At 42.2% G+C, this 21,276-nt stretch overlaps 1 protein-coding gene across 1 annotated transcript in view; it reads right to left on the bottom strand.

Moving 5' to 3' along the window:
- The window catches only part of LOC137339218 (cadherin-6-like), a 204,682-nt gene that overhangs the window by 127,351 nt on the left and 56,055 nt on the right, over positions 1–21,276 (bottom strand). Inside the window, exon 3 of the mRNA XM_068001880.1 lies at positions 8,919–9,213. Within this exon, the coding sequence (XP_067857981.1) occupies positions 8,919–9,213 (295 nt within the window). The remainder of the gene's footprint in view (positions 1–8,918; positions 9,214–21,276) is intronic.

The raw sequence follows: 21,276 nt of genomic DNA on the forward strand, positions 1-21,276 counted from the left end.
ACACTGCGAGAGAGACAAGCTTGGAGCTGTTGTTTCTGTGCCAGGAATGAAGGTTCTAGATGCAGGGTCTTTGCTTATAGATTTTATTAGAGGAAATTATACTCACAGACAACACTCAGGGCAATGTGAGTGACCTCAAGTTATATTGCTGAGCTCAGTTGCAGGATGATTAGATCCTGGCTCCTACCTAGCTTCTGTGACAATGGTCTCACTCTTATCCTCAGCTAAAAGGTCATTACATCATTTCCTGCATTCTATGACTTTTACTCTTGATCTATACAAACTTACATCAGCTCAGCATTCCAGAGAGTAGGTCTCATAACAAACGCTCGCCTTGTAAAGAAAAGGTGAACATGTAGTCGTCAAACAGTTAGATGTATCTATTGGAAGGTTAGAACTACACAAGGCTATCTTTTATGATACAAGTGAGTATAGTCATGCAGTGGGGCCTTGGTTATTTGAGCTGTCTTGTGACATTCCACAGATATCGCTTGTTACAACAGATTCTGCAAAAATGTCTTTTAACCACAAAATGGAGTCTTTTAATAAAACCTTTCCTGATCGCGTTCCTTGCCGTTAACACTTTAACATTGGAATCCCCATTGGAAATGTTTACACAGCAGGTTTCAATGGAGCAGGCGACCTACGCAAGATTTTAAATAAGATATATGGTGATAGATGCTATAAATGTCTTGCAGTTGATTGGGTGATTTATAAATTGATTCCAATTTTCTCTGGCTGATTGGGTGACATGCAAAATTTATCCATTTAGGTTTCACTCATATACAAATTTGTGAGATGATATGAGAAGATGCATATCTCTCTCAAGTCATTGCCACCAGTTGAGTGTCATTTTAAGGATATTTTCTTGTAACACATTTTGTAAATGAATCTCAAGCCCCACTGTGAACTCGAAACTTTAGTTCTGAACCTGCAGGAACATCTTCCCTTTTAGGACAAGCTTAGAATTCTCAAACACTAATGGGAGGTGAAATTGGTCTTCGGCAACAGCGCAAAGTGGGTGATACTGAATCGGCAGCCCGTTTCACACTCCATTGACTTCATTGGAAAAGAAAATCAGGCTGGGTGTAAAACCTGCACTCAGATTCCAAATGAATTAACTAGATTTATGCACTGAAATTAAACAAGTAGGACACACATCAGTAGGACAGAACAAGCTTATGTACAATGGCAGCAGAAAACTATCAGGTCTTTTAAATCTGTAATCTGCTCCAGTCGCAGTCAATGTGGAGAGCCTCTTTACCGACAGTCTATAACATGCTCCAGTGCTCGCTTTCAATTCAATTTCACTCAGAACCACCCTGATTCCCAGGCTTTTCATGATTCAGCTTTGTCTCTATCTCTCTATGCTTCTCAGGCCAGAGGCTTGCATGTCCCATTAGCCTTTGATCTGCCTGGAATGCATATTAATAGCTTAATGTTTTCTCTAATGGTCCCATTTTCAGTTTGAATGATCCACAGATGGGTGTTGCTCGCACTTCCAGATGATGTCTTCCTGGCTCAATTAACACATTAATAATGTTGGGAAGCAGAAGACAAAGGCCACCTTCTGGAAGCCAGACCAGCCAGAACTGGGTGGCCATGTTAGACCTACCCCAGCTTTAACTTTTACATTTATACAGAGCATGATGCATTCATTTGTATTCATACAAAGGCTAGTTCTGCCTCTGTTTACCTATATACTGTGATAATCATAGAATCATAGAAAGGTTACAGCACAGAAGGAAGCTATTTGGCCCATCGGGTCCATGCCGGTTCTATGCAAGAGCAATCCAGTTAGTCCCACTCCCCCACCCTATCCCCGTAGCCCTGCAATTATTTTCCTTTCAAGAACTTATCCAGTTCCCTTTTGAAGGCCATAATTGAATCTGCCTCGACTACCCCCTCCGGCAGTGCATTCCAAATCCTAACCACTCGCTGTGTAAGAAAGTTTTCCCTCATGTCACCTTTGGTTCTTTTGCCAATCACCTTAAATCTATGTCCTCAGGTCCTTGACCCTCCCGCCAATGGGCACAGTTTCTCTTTATCTACTCTGTCTACATCCTTCATGATTTTGAATACCTCTATCAAATCTCCTCGCAACCATCTCTGTTCCAAGGAGAACAACCCCAGCTTCTCCAGTCTATCCACGTAACTAAAGTCCCTCATCCCTGGAATCATTCTAGTAAACCTCTTCTGCATCCTCTCTAAGACCTTCACATCTTTCCTAAAGGGAGGTGCCCAGAACTGGCTGAACCAGTGTTTTATAAAGGTTCATCATGACGTTCATACTTTTATATCTATGCCTCTATTTATAAAGCCCAGGATCCCGTATGCTTTTTAACCGCTTTCTCAACCTGCCCTGCCACCTTCAACGATTTTTGCACATATACCCCAGATCTCTCTGTTCCTGTAACCCTTTTAGAGTTGTGCCCTCTAGTTTATATTACCTCTCCTTGTTCTTCCTACCAAAATGTATCATCTCGCATTTTTCTGCGTTAAATTTCATCTGCCACATGTCCACCCATATCACTAGCCTGGCTACATCCTCTTGAAGTCCATCACTGTTAATTACCTTTCCAAGTTTTGTGTCATCTGCAAATTTTGAAATTGTGCCGTGTACACCCAATTCCAAGTTGTTAATATATATCAAGAAAAGCAATGGTCCCAGTACTGTACCCTGGGTAACATCACTGTACACCTCCCTCCAGTCCGAAAAACAACCGTTCACCACTACTCTCTGTTTCCTGTCCCTTAGCCAATTCTGTATCCATGTTGCTACTGCTCCCTTTATTCCATGGGCCGCAATCTTGATGATAAGCCTACCATGCAGCACTTTATCAAACGCCTTTTGAAAGTCCATAATATCATGAATTTGCCACAAAAGAGCATAGGAACATACGAACATGGAACATAGAAACATAGGCCATTTAGTCCCTCGAGCCTGTTCCGTCATTCAATGAGATCATGAGATCATGGCTAATCTGTGACCTAACTCCACAACTCTGCCTTAGCCCCATATCCTCTAATACCTTTAGTTCAAAAAAATCTATCAATCTCAGACTTAAAATTCACAATTGTGCTAGCATCAACTGCTGTTTGCAGAAGAGATTCCAAACTTCTACCACCCTCTGTGTGTAGAAGTGTTTCCTAACTTCACTCCTGAAAGCCCTGGCTCTAATTTTTAGGCCATATCCCAACCAGCGGAAATAATTTATCTATCTACCCTATCAGTTCCCCTTAATATCTTAAAAACTTTGATCAAATCACCCCTTAATCTTCAAAATTCCAGGGAATACAACCATAGTTTGTGTAATCTCTCCTCGTGATTTAACCCTTGTATCATTCTAGTAAATCTACGCTGCACTCCCTCCAAGGCCAATATATCCTTCCTAAGGTGCGGTGCCCAGAACTGAACACAGTACTCCAGGTGTGGTCTAACCAGGGCTTTGTATAGCATAACTTCTACCCCCTTGTATTCCAGTCCTCTAGAAATAAAGGTCAGCGTCCCATTAGTCATTTTGATTATTTTTTGTACCTATCCATGACATTTCAATGATCTATTTACATGGACCCCTACGTCTCTTTGGACCTGCACTGCTTCGAGCTTTTCACCATTTAGAAAGCAGAAGGCTTGCCAAATGAACAAAGCAAATTCCCCCTCCAAAAAATGTCAAATTCTTTTGCCCATCATTCTTTTCTCAACAACTAAAATTTCTAATATCTAAAATAAGGTTTTTAGCTTACTGAAGACAATAACAATTTATATAATATTTCATAATAAAGTTGCATTTTGTGTGTTTGACCAGCTTCATTAATGTTTTTACTGGAAGGGCTTGAAATTGATATTTTGACCAGCAACTTCATGGAGGTGCTGCAGTCTGAGCAAGTGCAACATGCACAATTTCCCAAAATGTACAGTACCATTTTCTCATTGCAAGTGAAAAACTATTTACAGGACTTCTGACTATCATTCTTCTTTCAAATGATTCAAAAACATACCGAGAATACATTTTCAATTTTTTTTCTCCAAATTACCATTACATTTCAACTATTATCTATTGCTGCATTAAACAGTGTAAGTTTTACCTCAGAGAAGTCATGGCAAGAGAGGCAGACAAAAGGCAGCCCTGTTACTTATAAATTCAAAGCCAAAAAATTCATTTATTTTTCTCAGTGAAAAGCCCCTGCCCACTTCATTTTAGCTTCACTATAGTTAAAAAATCTTCCTCTTTTCAGTTGAAGTTGTTTCTGTGGTAGTTTTAGGGGAGAAGGTCGGCGGAGGGGGGGGGGAGGGATTTCATTGGCAAATATGCAAAACCCACCATGATCTTGCCTACGTCCGTTTTAACCGCGTTGGATTTGGAGGCGTCCAAGTAACCAGCTCTGGAGAGGCAGGTCCGTCTTATAATATGTATATGAGGCTCCGTTCCTGATATTTTGGCAGTCATTTAAATTTAACACTGGCCGGCCAGGTTTCCCAGAGCTCAGGAAACCCGGTAACTAAGGGGAGGTGGGAGCAACCGGTAAGTGCTTTTTAAAGCACTGCTTGTGGGCCAGGAGGAGCAGGAGTGCTTCCCCCCGGCCCCTCAAGCAAATCTTCTGCCGCCATCAAACAATCCCCTCCCTTCAAACCAGCGATGTTTCCCAGTCCCGCCTCCTTCCTGATTGCCGGTCTGAGCACTACCAACCCCCCAACCCATGATATCTCCCGGACCCCCTCCTTCTGGACTGCCAGTCTGACTCCCTCCCCCCACCAACCTGCAATGTTTCCCGATTGTCGGGAACCATTCCCAACAGTCCCCGGCTGCGGCCCTCTACCACCCGCTTTCCCGCCCTGCAGCTGGCCAGTCATCAATCTGTCCGGCTGCCGGATGGGAAACGGAGTAAAAAAATGATAATGAGGTCCTGCTGTTAAATTCAGCAGGGCCTCCGCATTCCCCGAATTTCCGGGTTTCCCCCCGCAAACATGTGCTCCCGCTCCCTCCCTGCCTCTCTGTAAATATCGGGGCCAGAGACACAGGGGGTCATTTTCAACTACGGTAGGGGTGGAGAACTGGCAGTAGTCGATCGGCTGCCTGTTATACATCCTGTATGATTTTCCTTTCCATTGACTTCAATGAAAAGAAAAATTACCCCCAGAGAGGCAGAGACAGAGAGTGTAAGAAAGACAGAGAAAGAAAGACAGAGAGCATGTCTACAATAGAGAGTGTAAAAAATAAAGACTTGCATTTATATTGCCTTTCACGACTTCAGGATGCCCCAAAGCACTTTACAGCCAATGAAGTACTTTTGAAATGTAGTCACTGTTGTAATGCAGGAAACACGGCAGCCAATTTGCACACAGCAAGATCCCACAAAACAGCAATATGATAATGACCAGATAAAAAGAGTGAGAGAAAAAGAGAGGGAAAGATAGAGACAGAAGGCATGTGAAGGTGACAGTGTCAGTGAAAAGACTTGAGAGTGTGAGAGAGTGTGACCTGGCACAACCCACTCCTAGGCTTCAGGCCTCCCTGGCACATTCCCATCCATTCTTACTTGCCATGCCACTTGGCCCATTCCTGGCTGTTAGCCCTCCATAAACTTATTTCTGGCTGTCAGCCACCCTCCAATTTGTCCGTCTTCATCACCCACCACAAACTCTGTACCCTCGCCACCCACACCATCCTCCTCCCCAGCCACTGTCTCACGCTAAATCAGACTGTTTGCAATCTCGGCATCCTGTTCAACCCTAAGCTGAGCTTCCAACCTCCTATCATCTCTATCACAAAGACCACCAACTTTACCTCAGCAACATAGCCCGCTTGTGCTCATACCTCATCCTACCTGCCCCTGAGACCCTTGTGTCAGCTCTAGGCTCGATTACTACAATGCTTTCCTGACTGGCCTCCCCTCCTCCACCCTCTGTGAACTTCAGTTCATTGAATACTCTGCTGCCCGTATCCTATCTCACACCAAGTCATATTTGCTCATCACCCCTCTCTTCACAGAACTAAGTTGACTTCTGTTCCTCCAATGACGCAAATTCAAGATTCTCATCCTTGTGTTTAAATCCATCCATGGCCTTGCCTCTCCCTATCTATGTAACCTCCTTCCAGCCCTGCAGCCCCATCCCCCCAAGAAAATCTCCATTTCTCTGACTCAGATCGAGGTGCCTCCCCCCTTCCTTTGCCCACCATTGGTGGTTGTGCCTACAGAAAAGTGGGTTTGTGTGAACTTCCAGTGAGGACAGGATTGCATTGCTGCCATGCCCTCCACTGTCAAACAGCCTGACTTTTTCAACAGACAAATTACACTAGCAGCTGCAAATGATCAGAGTGCAGTATAAACAGTGAGATCACAGAATGGCACTTGGTAATAATTGGTGATAAAGCTGTAGCCTTTTGAACAATGCAAAATGTACCATTTATTATTGTGGCCCTGGGGTTCTTAGGGATTGGCCTTTTGCAGAAGCTGCTCTAATAATTCAAGTAAAGTGGACTAGATTCTAATTGTCAGGTTTTATAACAAAAAATATTATTTTCCATTACCCGCTCTTAATTTCTGCCATATTAAAGACAGCTTTGTTTCTGTTTTTGCTTACTTAGTTTATTTGTCCAATTTGATGTTAATAAATGAGGGCATGTGTACTTACAGTGAGCTGATGCACACCATTGTCATGCTGGAGGTTAATCTTTTGTGTAAGTGGTACAGTTTTTCTGTTATCTCTAAGCATCAATGGCAAATGTTCTCTTCCACTAGCAAGACCAATCACGATCAAAGCAGAAGCTGATGAGCAGTCTCATCAGTAACAAACAGAGCCTGAATCCTGGCAATAACATTCTTAGATACTGGACTGCAAACCAACAAAAAAAAAACAAGCAGGTATGGTCTATTTGTCACGGCAGATGTTCCCTTATACCCGGTACATTGGTACAGTACTTTTGTACCCATTAGGGCCATTGGATTATACATTTATATGGCAATTTACTCACTCGAGTTTTCTTACTGTCATCTCCTGATCTCACAACTTCATTTCTGTCATGAAATGATCTGAATTTCTGTAGCTAAGCTGATATGGATTTTAATAAAGTTAATATTGGGTGACACTTTGCATTAAAACAGTCTGGGAGTTGATTTCTCAGAGGGAAGTATCCAATCTTGATTACGTCATCAAGGAAAGGATGCTGAGGAGAGGTAAGGTGCTTACCCATATGGGAGGTGGGGAAATTGGAGGATGTGCCACTCTGAGCCACTCTCATGTACCTGCCATCATGCAATAGTAATGTGACACTGGCAGATTGTCAACCGCCCACCCGAAATGGTGTGCAATGATGGGCGAAGAAGAAATTATAAATAATCACCAAAAGGTTAATAGTGGAAATGTATTGGAAATTTGCCAGTAAAATAACAAAGTAACAATAAGGAACTACTTAAGTAGGCAGAAACTGTCATGTTGAAATCCAGTATCACCTCTGATATTAAATGTAAAGAGCCCATGGACTTCTTTCTGTCCAAAATCCCTACCTGTACTTTGCAGCTTCTTCCCCACCAACCCAACTTTGTTTTCATCAAAGTCATCTTCTTCATGAAACCCACGACCTGCTTCTGTGCCCTCCTCCCAACTCAGACCCTGAATTCAAATTTCTCTTTCTCAGCACCATCATCAATCTCTCTGTCTTTTCTGGTATTGTCCCTATCCCTTCAAAACCCCGATTCAAGAAGACCACCGTTGATCTTTCTATTCTCCCTCACTACTGTTCTATCTCCAATTTACCTTTTCTGTCCAAGCTCGCCTCTCTTATCACCCCATGTTTGAGTCTTTGCAGTCTGTTTTTTGCCTTGCCCACAGCACAAAGACCATTCTGGTAAAAGTCACCAAACTGCAACTATGGTTAGCTGCCCTTTCACCTAGACCTGAATGCCTCTGTCACCTTCATTTCTGTTTAGCACTCCATCTCCATGGTGGATACCCTGGTTGGGGGCTCCAACAAGGAATGACATTACCTGGTAAAGCTGGTTGGGATATCACAGGCCCATAATCACTTATTTTCCATCCATAATCCTGCAATGGCCTCACGGAGAAAGCATCTGGGAAACTGTGGGGTGTAGAGTTCTTGCAAATTCTTCATTGGGGTAATTTTTTGACCTTTCACTTTTAGCAGGGAGTCTCACTTACTGCAGCACATATCAGAAATTTGACCGTGTGGTGTACATGATTTTCCCAGCTATTTAAATGAATGGTTGGAAAACATTGCATAGCTGTACCTGGATTTCCAACACGCACTCCTGGTAGGTGAGGCTCTCTTCCAGAAGTGCAAAGTTGGAAAAGACTCCTTATTATAACATAATGTAACATAACATAACGTAATGAAGAAGAGCTAGATTCAAGAGGATGAGGCAATGCAATAACTTAGCATATTATTCTCCCATCTCTGTTTTCAATGCAGCTCAGATTGATGTGATGAAAGCCTCCACTTTCTTAAGGCTGCAAGGGTCTAATGTGAAATGCATTTGGAAAGTTCCAATCCAGCTCATAGTGGGTTCAGCAGAATATTGTTCACAAATTGCCACTAATTGGAAACAAACTGCTGTGGGAAACAGAAATGTCACAATGAGACAGCAGGATGCTTTTCTGAGGTTAGAGTGAAGGCACATTATCAAGACAGAGTATAGGGAGCTTTACTGCACCCACCTGACCTGAGAATGGTAGATGCTAATCTTGGATGTCAAAATGGAAACATGCTCCATTTGTCAGCACTGATAACCCTCACATTGAGAGGAAAAAAAATTACTATTGGAAAAAGTGGCTCGTTTGAAAAGCCTAAAATGTTACATTCAACAAAGTTCTATGCTGATCGGGATTATTTTATAAATATCTGTGGTTGCATTTTATTTATTCCATATGAAGGCCTACAGTCCATCCTTAAACTTACCAACATCAGACATTTCAGGAACAGTAGCAATATATGTTTCCTTTGAAAACTTTGGCTCGTTGTCATTAATATCATGGATCTTGATAATAAACTCAGATTCTGGTTCCACAGGCCTGCCAGTCCTCCTTTCAATGGCTTGGGCACGCAGTGCATAAAAAGATTTTTCCTCCCGGTCCATTTTCTTTAAGGCGTGAATGTCCCCAGTGTTCTCATCAATAGTGAAAACTGTACCAGCCCCATCTCCTGACAAGATATATTTAAGGGTGCCATCTCCTTTGTCGACGTCAGAGTGAAGCTGTAAAAGTAAAAGAGAGAACAGAATTTACATGTCTTATAAGGAAAAGGGATGGTTGTCCTGCAGGGAGATAGGTAAGAACACAGCAGGTGACAAACATTCTACAGTGAAGTTCCACAGATCTTATCTGCTGTCCTGAATTACAATTCACTTTGCTTATTAGATACCCAAATGAAACAGGATTTCAGATTTAAATTGCGAGCAGTGACTATTCAATTTTTCAAACAACCTTTCATACAATCATAGGCCCCGATATTTCAGGGGAGGTGGGGAGGGTGAGAAGGAGGCTGAAAATGGCCAAAAAACCCGGCAAGGCTGGGGACGTGGAAGTCCCGCCAAGCTTAACAATAGGACCTCATTAACATCTTGCAGCTCCATCTCCTGCCCGGCAGCTGGCCAAATGGACCTTGGGGATGATCCCTGGCAACCGGTAGGGGGGAAGGTCGATGATCGGGGCTGGGGAAGGCCGAAGGCTTCTTTGAGGGGCCCGGGAGGATTGCTCCTGCTCCTTCTGGCCCACAAGGAGAGCTGAAACAACCACTTACCTTGGGGAACCAGCAGCTCCTGCCTCCGTTTCACTGCCGGATTTCGGGGAAATCCATGCAGCAACAATTCATTTCAAATCAGGCTCCCAACTGCACTGTAGGAGCCCAATTTAGATATTTTAATTAAGCGGCCTGCCTTTCCACAGGGGGACACTCGGACGCCCCGAAATCTGCCGCTTAAACAGTTCTTGGTTGGGTTACAGGGACTGGGGAGGGGCGAGTAATTTACAGTTACAAAATGAATCAGATAATCTATAGTGAGACTCAATGAACAAGCAACTTGGAACATTTCAAGGATTTTCTTAAACAGAGCCAACCAACGTAGCTTGGAGCTGGAGGAAAATTGACAGGTTAGCCTGTTGGAAAATTTATACTCTATCTATAGGGAAATTGCATATAATAATTTATATTTCAGCTCCAGCTTCATACAGCGAAAAGTTAGATCTTTAAAAAGATGACTAAACATTTCTAGAACTAGTCCTAGTTAAGCATTAAGGAGAAAACTGCAGAGCAGTACTCAGATAAAGGTCATAGTAAAAATGAGGGCTGTGCAGTCTCTAAGTGAGCACTAACTGAAAAAGAATGAGTGTTGTTGGGTTTCAGAATGTAGAGCTTGATCTGTGTAGAATGGGGTCTGAATTGGTTCACCTGACTGTGTTTCGATGGGAAGACTGTTGGGTAGGTGAAAGTGAACAAGTGCTGACATTTCAAAACTCAACAGACGGAAATATTTACTTCAGCAGGTTTTTGGATGAAACTTTTCACGTATCCACCTCAAGGAAGGACAGAGTAGGAGAATGGAATTTGTGCACTATTTGCACCCAGTGGCAGCATGAAGCACTCCCAGGTCAGGCATGATATGGGTCAAAACATGAGTAAAGCTTCTTTTATTCTGCCTGAACAATATTTCTTAACCTTAATTTAAATCTCAATTTCAGAATTCCTCCCCCTACTGCACCAGTGTAAACTTTACCCATTTTCCTTTTGAATAAAATTGATTATTTGTGCCAATTTGTGTGTACATTTTTTGCTTTTGATTCATGTCGATTGGGAACTGGGCTGAAGATTCCTAACTTTCTTGTAGGGCATTTTAGGAAAATAAGAAGACTCATCCCCTCAGTCTGGGCTAGATTGAAATCCATGTTCCAGAGGTGAAAGAAATGTCTGCCTCTTTCCACCTATGATATTTTTGATATCCTGGTATTTGCTCATATCATCTCTAACCTCACTTCCCAGTGGCAGTACCAGGCCGCAGATTCATTCCTGCAAAAATGTCCCAGTCTTGTTATTGAACATGCCCATGCCAGAGATCCCAAACCCTTAGAGGATAACAGCATAGTGTGAATTTGAGGTCCACACTCATCCCCAGTGTGAATTCTTTCAAACAATAGGCACAGCATGAGACTCTCCTCTTGAGCAAAATACAATGTATACACTTGAGCCACTTGGAATATTTTCAGGCCAATTACCATTGTACATTACTTTCAGGAAAGAACTGTGTAATTTATAGGAAAAAAATCGTCAGTGATATTAGATGTGCTATTACAGAGAGCAGGCATATCAGAAAAATGTGAGAACAGGTCTCTTTTTTGACTCATTTCTGCTTCATTATGGGCACTTAAGGCATTTGGGACCAAAAGGTTCAGATGCTGCAGAAGAGTTAATGAGCTTCTATCTGTTCCCTACCGTATTAGTTAATATTCAAAGTTCATAGCTCTGAGAACAGTACTACTTAAAAGGAATAGTCTGACTCACTACATCCATGTAACTTTATTAAATCTAATAAAGAATCATGTATTTATCTGACAAATCTACTTCTTTAAAATGTCAAATCTCTTGATGGATCAGGCTTTTAAAATCTACTAGAGCTTTTCTCATCTAAAGAGTGGAATTAACTTGAATTGTTTCTGTCTCTGCTCAACATCCATCAGTTGTCAGTGGAGCTGAAGTTTCAAAAATAAAAGTGCCAGATTCTCTTTATTAAAAACTATATTTGTTTACTGATTCATAACTTCTATATCATGAATACATAGACAATCAGCTTGCAAGAATGCAAGTTGTCTTAATTTCCACTTGAAACTAATAATACTGACATGAGATGGATGTTCCATGCATGCAGGAACATTAAACTAATTGCACTATTGTACAGAGAAAAGCTCTGTTATGTAATGTACAGGAAAAGCTAGGAGCAGAGCAGATTGCTGCTGAGCACGGCTAAAGTCATTGGCAGAACCAATTTCATACTAAGCTCTTGGATGAACCTGCAATGCACACACATAGGGGCACCATTTCTCAGACTTTACTTGAGGGATAGATTTGTCTTCACATCTTTTTTCACTGGTTACTAGTCCAGTATAAAAGAGCAGTGTTTCATAATAGAAGCACTAAATAAATAAAACAAATACATCACAAAATCTTGAGTGAGTCATGGAGCTTAGAGGGAAAGAGTAAAAAACAGTTGGAGAGTAAAAATAAATCAACTGGAAAAAAAGTACTGAAAGAAATATAAAGGTAGAGATGAAAAACACGGGAAGGAAAGTTAATATAGATGGAAAATAACCAAGAGAGGAATTAAACTGAAAAAGCTAAACACATCCAAAATATATGAATGATTGTAAGACATAGCATGAATCCTATTTTTTAACATGTCTGTGTCAAAGTGGCAAAATTGATTTAAATGAAGCATAGTTTGTTGGTGAATCAATGTGCTGTGCCACAGAGTGGTAGCAAGCAAATCCACATGGAGGTGCTGTAAAGGAGGCATGTACCTCTCTACAGGGAAGGGAAATCAGAAAAGTCAACCTTTCTTGCTCTAACTCACCTTTTGGTCACTGACAGAATGCACAAATATCTACACATAAGTCATTTATCTGCTCTCATAGCCAGGGAGCAGGACATGAACATATTTTTAAAGAGCTGGTGTGGAAATGTAAATAAAAATTAGAAATGATGACAAAAAATAAATTATTTTGATACATCAATAAAAAGACCACCCCTCACCAGATATAATGTTGTCTGTTTGAATTTAGCATTTATTATTCCCAGTGTATTCATACTGTGTCAAGAGTTATGTATCAAGTATCTGTAGAAGTGAGGAAGAGTTTTCACAACGTAAAATAATCTAACTTAAAAGAACATAATAATACTTCAATGTAGTATATATCTACAACAGTCTCTTAAACACAGCCCTCATTCAAATATTCAAAGTGTTTAACAGATCTCCCACTGATGGATGTCATTAAATGTCTCAAGAACACAGCATATGTTTTGCACACCATCCAAAAACAGTGTTATAGAGAGGATCCACTAATGGAAAAAAAAGTGTAATAGAACACAGGTGAGGTAATGTGAAGGAAAATAGAAGAAAGCTGAGAATGAAAATGAAGAGCTGTGATGGAAAAAAATATTAAAAAGTAAGGAGCATATAGAGCGAAATAAAATGTAGGAAGACTATCAAGGCAGGCTTATTTAGCATTTAAGAAATATATAGGGCAAAATTCTCAAGATTGTGCGGTATGCTTTGTGTATGATACTTTTAATTAAGCATCTTAAATTACCTACAATGGTACAGCTATAAATTCCAGAACATCACCTTAGTGTTCATAAAAATCAAAGTGGGTAGATTTCCAACTGCTGTCGTGGATCGGTTGCCCATTGTAGAGAGCACCCGATTTTCATTTCCATTGAAAACGTTCTCTCCAGACAAACCAAGACTGGAGTAACAAGATAGTTATACATGAAAAAGTCATTTGGCCCATCTTAATTTATCTATCCAGAAAGATCCTAAGGTCACTCCATTATAGCAACCGATCGTTTCTTGAATGATTCCAGGGTTTTCAGTTCCACTATTCCAAACGTTAATCATTCTTTGTGAAAAGAAGAATTTTCTGGCATCAGTCCTGAATTTACCTTTAACTAGTTTGAATGTATGTCCCCTTGACCTACCCTTACAATTTAATTTAAAGCAATATTCCATATTTATCTTTCCCATTTCCTTAACTATCTTATATATACCTCTTCAAGATCATCTATTAGATGCTTCTTTTCCATGCTGGAAAGCACATGTTTCTCCAGTATTTCCTCATAACTCAGACTTTCAACATTGGGTACAGCTTCCTGGCTCTTCTCTATATTGCCTCCAATAATGGAATGTCTCCCTTGTTACTCGGTGGCCGGAACTGTACACAGATCAAGATGTGATCTGACCAGAGTACTGTACAATTTGGTTTTGACTTCTTCTGATTTGTATTCTACTGGCTATACAGCTCAAAGTTCTATTGGCTTTGCTGATGGTTGCCCTGCATTGGTTAAACATGGGTTAGAAATTTGTATGTGTTGTGTCTGTTTATTGGGTGTAATATGGGCACAATGCATGCCAATTTAGCAGGGGGACCGCCTGTGTTCAACCTGCATGGGCATTGGTTCCACTGCTAAATTCATGGAACACTTTTTTATGGGTCTGGGGCAATGCCCAAACTTGCTTTAGGCCCCTTAAGTATGTAAATTAGGGGCATGACACCTGTTGATGGACCCCATCCAGAAATTAGTCAGCGAGGAGCAGGAGTGTTCTTCCGATTCCACAGTATTCACTATCCCCCCCCCCCCACTCCCCTCCAATCAGCCTCCCGGGACTTAACTGAGGGCCGTTGCTGGCGAGGAAGGAGGCCCGACATTGATCTCTTCGCTCAGGCGAGCTGCTGTGGAAGCGCGAGAAGCACCGGCAGCTCACACAAAGTACGATGATAAGACTCGAGGGCCAACTTTCATAGAATCATATCATAGAATCATAGAAGTTACAACATGGAAACAGGCCCTTCGGCCCAACATGTCCATGTCGCCCTGTTTATACCACTAAGCTAGTCCCAATTGCCTGCACTTGGCCCATATCCCTCTATACCCATCTTACCCATGTAACTGTCCAAATGCTTTTTAAAAGACAAAATTGTACCCGCCTCTACTACTGCCTCTGGCAGCTCGTTCCAGACACTCACCACCCTTTGAGTGAAAAAATTGCCCCTCTGGACCCTTTTGTATCTCTCCCCTCTCACCTTAAATCTATGCCCTCTCGTTATAGACTCCCCTACCTTTGGGAAAAGATTTTGACTATCGACCTTATCTATGCCCCTCATTATTTTATAGAATATAAGATCACCCCTTAACCTCCTACTCTCCAGGGAAAAAAGTCCCAGTCTGTCTAACCTCTCCCTGTAAGTCAAACCATCAAGTCCCGGTAGCATCCTAGTAAATCTTTTCTGCACTCTTTCTAGTTTAATAATATCCTTTCTATAATAGGGTGACCAGAACTGTACACAGTACTCCAAGTGTAGCCTCACCAATGCCCTGTACAACTTCAACAAGACATCCCAACTCCTGCATTCAATGTTCTGACCAATGAAACCAAGCATGCCGAATGCCTTCTTCACCACCCTATCCACCTGTGACTCCACTTTCAAGGAGCTATGAATCTGTACTCCTAGATCTCTTTGTTCTATAACTCTCCCCAACGCCCTACCATTAACGGAGTAGGTCCTGGCCCGATTCGATCTACCAAAATGCATCACCTCACATTTATCTAAATTAAACTCCATCTGCATTCATCGGCCCACTGGCCCAATTGATCAAGATCCCGTTGCAATCCTAGATAACCTTCTTCACTGTCCACAATGCCACCAATCTTGGTGTCATCTGCAAACTTACTAACCATGCCTCCTAAATTCTCATCCAAATCATTAATATAAATAACAAATAACAGCGGACCCAGCACCGATCCCTGAGGCACACCGCTGGACACAGGCATCCAGTTTGAAAAACAACCCTCTACAACCACCCTCTGTCTTCTGTCGTCAAGCCAATTTTGTATCCAATTGGCTACCTCACCTTGGATCCCATGAGATTTAACCTTATGTAACAACCTACCATGCGGTACCTTGTCAAATGCTTTGCTGAAGTCCATGTAGACCACGTCTACTGCACAGCCCTCATCTATCTTCTTGGTTACCCCTTCAAAAAACTCAATCAAATTCGTGAGACATGATTTTCCTCTCACAAAACCATGCTGACTGTTCCTAATTAGTCCCTGCCTCTCCAAATGCCTGTAGATCCTGTCCCTCAGAATACCCTCTAACAACTTACCCACTACAGATGTCAGGCTCACTGGTCTGTAGTTCCCAGGCTTTTCCCTGCCGCCCTTCTTAAACAAAGGCACAACATTTGCTACCCTCCAATCTTCAAGCCACGGTTCGGGTGCATGCTAGTCGTGCAGTGCCGAATCCAATGGACCCAGACCAAAATCTACCTTGCTGAGTGTTGAGTCTATTAAGACTCTCCTAGGTCAAATTTGGATTCATCCTTCGCTATTCTGACACTGTTAATTTTGTACGTGTCACTTATTTTTTCTTATGTACAGTATTTACACTTGTCTTGGATGTTTTCGCACTTCAATTCAAAATAGTATAGAAACTTTACACATGCAGCAATACACTTTATGGAAATCCGAGTGGAAAAAAAAACACCCACAGTGCAGCTGTGCAAGAATTTCATACACCCACGATAACACTTCAATGAAATCTTAGTGACAACACTGCATGGATAGCAGCAGAAATCTGCTTAGAAAGGGACAGTAGCCAGCAAGGGAGCTGACGGCTGCAGGAGAGTGAGAGAAAGAGACATATATAGAGGGTAGGAGCTAAGGAGATACCCAGGTGGAGACTTTCTTCTAAAGCTAGTCGTAAAAATTGGATAATGTACAATTTTCTGATTGAATTATTATTTAAGCTGGCATTGATGTTAAAGATGTTGCTTCCTATCATATGAGGTATCATGGGAGCTGATATCTTCTAGATACTGCGGGGTAGAAATTGGTGTGCTTTGTGCCCATTTTATGGGCATGAAACAGACGCAAAGCACACCAATTTTTCAGTGGGACGGCCTGTGCCCAATCTGAGCAGGCATTGGTCCCACTGCTAAATTTCTGGGGCCCATTCTTTAAGTGTCCCGGTTGGACACCTAAAACGGGCATTAGGCCTCTTGAATATATTAATGAGGGGCCTAGTACCTGTTGAAGAAACCCTTTACAAAATGAGTTATCGATGAGCAGAGCAGGCGTCGGGCCTGTCCTCCTCAGTGGCCCCCCGCAGCCACCAACTACAGGTAAGTTAAAACAAATTTATTTTTTTAAAAAACTGTTCCTGTGGAGCCAGGAGGAGCAGGAGTGCTCACCCGATTTCACAGGTGTTGCGATTGTCTTCGCTGCCCCCCTCCTGGGACTTACCTGAGGGCTGTTTCTGGGAAGGCAGTTGAACATGAATTGCTTTTTTTCTTGCCGGGTGAGCCTGCGAAGGTGTGGCCAGTGCCGGCAGCTCACCCCAACTGTGCAGGTGAGGCCCGAGGACCAATCTCTATTGATCCTCAGGTCCCTTGGTTGGGGCGCCCGCTGCCCATGCAGCGCTGAGTCTGGGCCCATAAACCCTAACTAATTTCTACCCCTGGGTCTGACCAGATGTATCATAATGGTCTTTTTCAGTGCTGTACATTCATCGCCTGATTGATGTCAGACCTCACTGAACATTTTCTTCGATCAAGTTTAACAACCAGAATTATTAAATAAGCCGACTTAAATCAAATGTATCAGAATATTATGAAGGAAAGAGAAAGAACTTGTATTCATATAGTGCCTTTCATGACCTCAGGACATCCCAAAGCGATCCACAGCCAATGAAGTCATTTTTGAAGTGTAGTCACTGTTGAGTGCAGGGCGATGTGTAAAATAAACGGCCGATCCACTACCACCCAATTTCTGCTCAGTGTTAAAAGTGAAAATTTACCCCCTTGTAACATAGAATTTATTATTCTGCTGCTAAGGCGAGACTGTATTTAGTTTAGCCTGTTCCTTTAAGGTCACAAGAACTGATCTTAGGGTGACAAGAACTGATTTTCCTCTTTTGCGTCCACTGGGCCCTCAATTGGAACAACACACCTGAGGGAACAGGAACCAATAACTTTACTGTCACTGCCCCCTTACCTGACCTGGACCCCTCTCAGGCCTTTCCATTGGTTGGGCTTAGCACCAGAAAACCAGGTAGGAAATTGCAGTGGAGCTGCAGGCCTCAGGCCTTCTGGCTACTGTTGAACAGCAGGGAAGATGACACATTCATTCATCCAATTTTTGACTCCATTGACATCAGGAGTTCATGGATTTTTTAATCTTTAAGATTGAGACCATTTGTGCAGCTGCCTTGGCTGATTCCTCCCCTTCCATTCGTCCCCAGCCTCTGTCCTTCCCCCTGTCTCTCCAGCCTAGCCCTTACCCTTTTTGTAGTTTCTCCTTCTTCTACCTCCTGCCCTCTCCAAGTTCGTCTCTTTCATGAGACCCACCTCCTGCTCCCTTGAACCCCTTTCCACTCAACTCCTAACCACTCAACTACACTTCCTGGCCCTCTTGCTAGTTGATAGCATTACATTAAACAGAGTCTACAGCACAGAAACAGGCCATTCAGTCTAACTGTGTTTATGTTGCACACGATCCTCCTCCCACCTCTCTTCATCGAATCCAATCAGCATATCCTTCTATTCCTTTCTCCCCTGAGTATTTATTTTGCTTCCTTTTAAATGCATCTATGCTATTCCCCATAACTACTCCTTGCGGTAGCGAGTTCTACATTCTCATCACTCTTTGAGTAAAGAAGTTTCTCCTGAATTCCCTATTGAATTTATTGGTGACTATCTTATATTTATGGTCCCTAATTTTGGTCTCCCCCATAAGTGGAATCATCTTCTCAACGTTTATCTTATCAAACCCTTTCATAATTTTAAAGACCTCAATTAGGTCACCCCTCAGCCTTCTCTTTTCCAAAAATTAAAAAAAAACAGAGAAAGCTGCCATTGCAGAAGATTTTTCTTATTTTTAAATCAATGTAAATGTCCCTAGAGCATTAATCTCATTATATGATAATTGCAGGGTGCTAAATTCCCTGTGATGTTTTCTGTGGTCAGTTGATGAATATGAGCTGTTTTTTTATGTAAATAAGATGGTGATGGGGTTGGGAGACAGACTGCAGAAACTTGCTCCCAGCACCACCTACTGGCTACCAATGGCTCCCTTTCCTCAGGCACTTTCTTTCAAGATGGCCATTATCACCCATTTTCTTAATTAAAAATCACTTTCGACCCAATCCTCCTCTCTAACTGCTGCCCTAACCTCCCTTTCCTCACCAAGGTCCTCAAACATATCATCACCTCCCTGCTCTACATGCATCTCTCTCATAACTCCCTGCTCAAAGCCTTCATTTTGGCTTCCAGCCTTCGCACAGGACCCAAATGGCCATAGGTAAAATCACAAATGCCCTCCTCTGTTGTTTTGACCATAGTGCATTATTCTTCCTTGTCCTCCTCATTTGATACAGCTCACAATGCCATCCTCCTCCAAAGCTTCTCCAGCTACATGGGTTTGCCCTAGCATGTTTCTACTCCTACCTGTCCCAGTGAAGCTAATGCATCTCCAGCAATGGCTTCTCTTCCCTCCCCAGCAATATCACCTCTGGAATTCAACAGGATCTATCTTTGTCCTCTTTCTATTCTTTATCTGAATGCTGCCCTTTCATGACATTATCCACAGGCATGTCCTCAGCTTCCACAGATATGATGATGACAGGTTGCTCTCTGGTTCCACCATTTCACTTGACCACTTGTGTTGTCAGCCTGCCTGTGTCCCCTCCACCCTCCATAATCTCCAACTTGTCCAAAACCTGACCAAACTTGACCAAGCTTTCAGGCGCTCCTCCTGATTTCCCCCTTCCCGGCTCAGTGTCCGCTTCCCTTACTTGCCATTATTTTAAAAACATTTGCCTGAGGAAGGAGAAAATCTCCGAAAGCTTGTGAATTTAAAATAAAATTGCTGGACTATAACTTGGTGTTGTAAAATTGTTTACAATTGTCAACCCCAGTCCATCACCGGCATCTCCACATCATTATTTTAAAGCACCTTGGGATGTTTCTTACATTAAAGGTGCTATGTAAATACAAGTTATTGCTGTTATAATAGCAATTGTGTCTCATGTCTTTGCATTAATCAACTCCCACGCTTACATAAAGTGCCTTTCTAAATAATTAGTTACAAAGAAGATAGAATTAACTGACATGCTTTTGCTCCCCACACCCCCCACCCCTGCTCCCAATTATACCAGTTAACTTTTCTACTATTTTTATTTAAGTGGAGAATGGTGGTGGCACCATCATCAAGGGACCTGTCTAAGAGAAGGTATTGAGCCTGACAGTGTGAGGGAGCTAAATTAACACCTGGGGATTAAAATTACATTCTATTTTTAACAAATGGGTTGATACATTCCAATCAAATTCTTGTGCGTGCTATTTTAACAATAACCTGTATTTATAAAGCACTAATCACATGCAGAAGATATTTCAGAATGCCTTACAACAAGGAGAAAAGGGTTACAGTGGATATCAAACATTGGAAAAGCGAGAGAAGAGGTGAAGGTGGGATGGAGAACTTCAGCCACAGTCAAAGAGGAAGGTTTTAAGGAGATTTTTGAAAGCAGAAAGGGAGGTGGCACGGTGGAGGAAACTGGTTGGAGAGTTCCAGAGAGCATGGGTGCAATGCTGGACAAACAATCGCCTCTCATAGAACAGAGGGAGGGCTGGGAGAAGTAGTAGAAGAGGGTACAAGCAGGGATGTAAAGCAGGAGGAGATCATTGAGACAGGATAGGATGAAGCCACGGAAAGATTTGAAAACAGAGACATGGATCCAATGGCGTTTAGGAGGACGGGATGATGGGACTGTGGGACTTAATGTGGGTGAGTTTGCAGGCTGCTGTGGCTTAGATGAGTTGAAGCTTGTGGAGAGTTGCTGCAAGAGGGTTTGCAGAAGTCAAGCATTGAGGCGATGGAGGCATGGACTTAGATTTCGGCAGCAGAAGAGGAGAAATAAGGGGCGGAGGTGGACAATATTTGGAGGTAGAAGAAAGGGGTTTTGCAAATGTGGGGGGAGGAATTTGAGTTCGGGGTCCAGCAGGATGCGAAGGTTTTCCATTCCCTAACTCAGCTTGAAATGGTAGAGGGGAATCAATGGAATCGGGGCCGGAGGTACAGGAGTGGAAAGGATGGTGTTGGCCTTGTTAACATTCAACTGACAATGTTGTTAGCTCATTTAAAGTTAATGACTATTGAAATAGAAACACACTGGGATTTCATGGGCTGCTTAGGTATGTACCATGAAGCTCACACATAGAATTTAAATCCATTTTCTCATTATATATCTCAAACTGGTGATACTAACAGATCTTGCTGATTCTGGATTTATCCACTAATGAGGCAATGGTGCAAAGGACAGCTCTTTTCAAACCACCAGACCTGAGTAAAGAATCTGCTAATGTCCAGGGGGCAGATGATAGATCTTTAATGTTAGAGGTCCAGCGGTCATGTTGAAGTCAAATAAAAGGGAACAAAAAAAAAATCAAGAAAATAGTTAGGAGTAGCCTGCATGGATTTCAAAAGGGATGATCG

This window comes from Heptranchias perlo, chromosome 2, assembly GCF_035084215.1.
Source record: "Heptranchias perlo isolate sHepPer1 chromosome 2, sHepPer1.hap1, whole genome shotgun sequence".
NCBI classification, from domain to species: Eukaryota; Metazoa; Chordata; class Chondrichthyes; order Hexanchiformes; family Hexanchidae; genus Heptranchias; species Heptranchias perlo.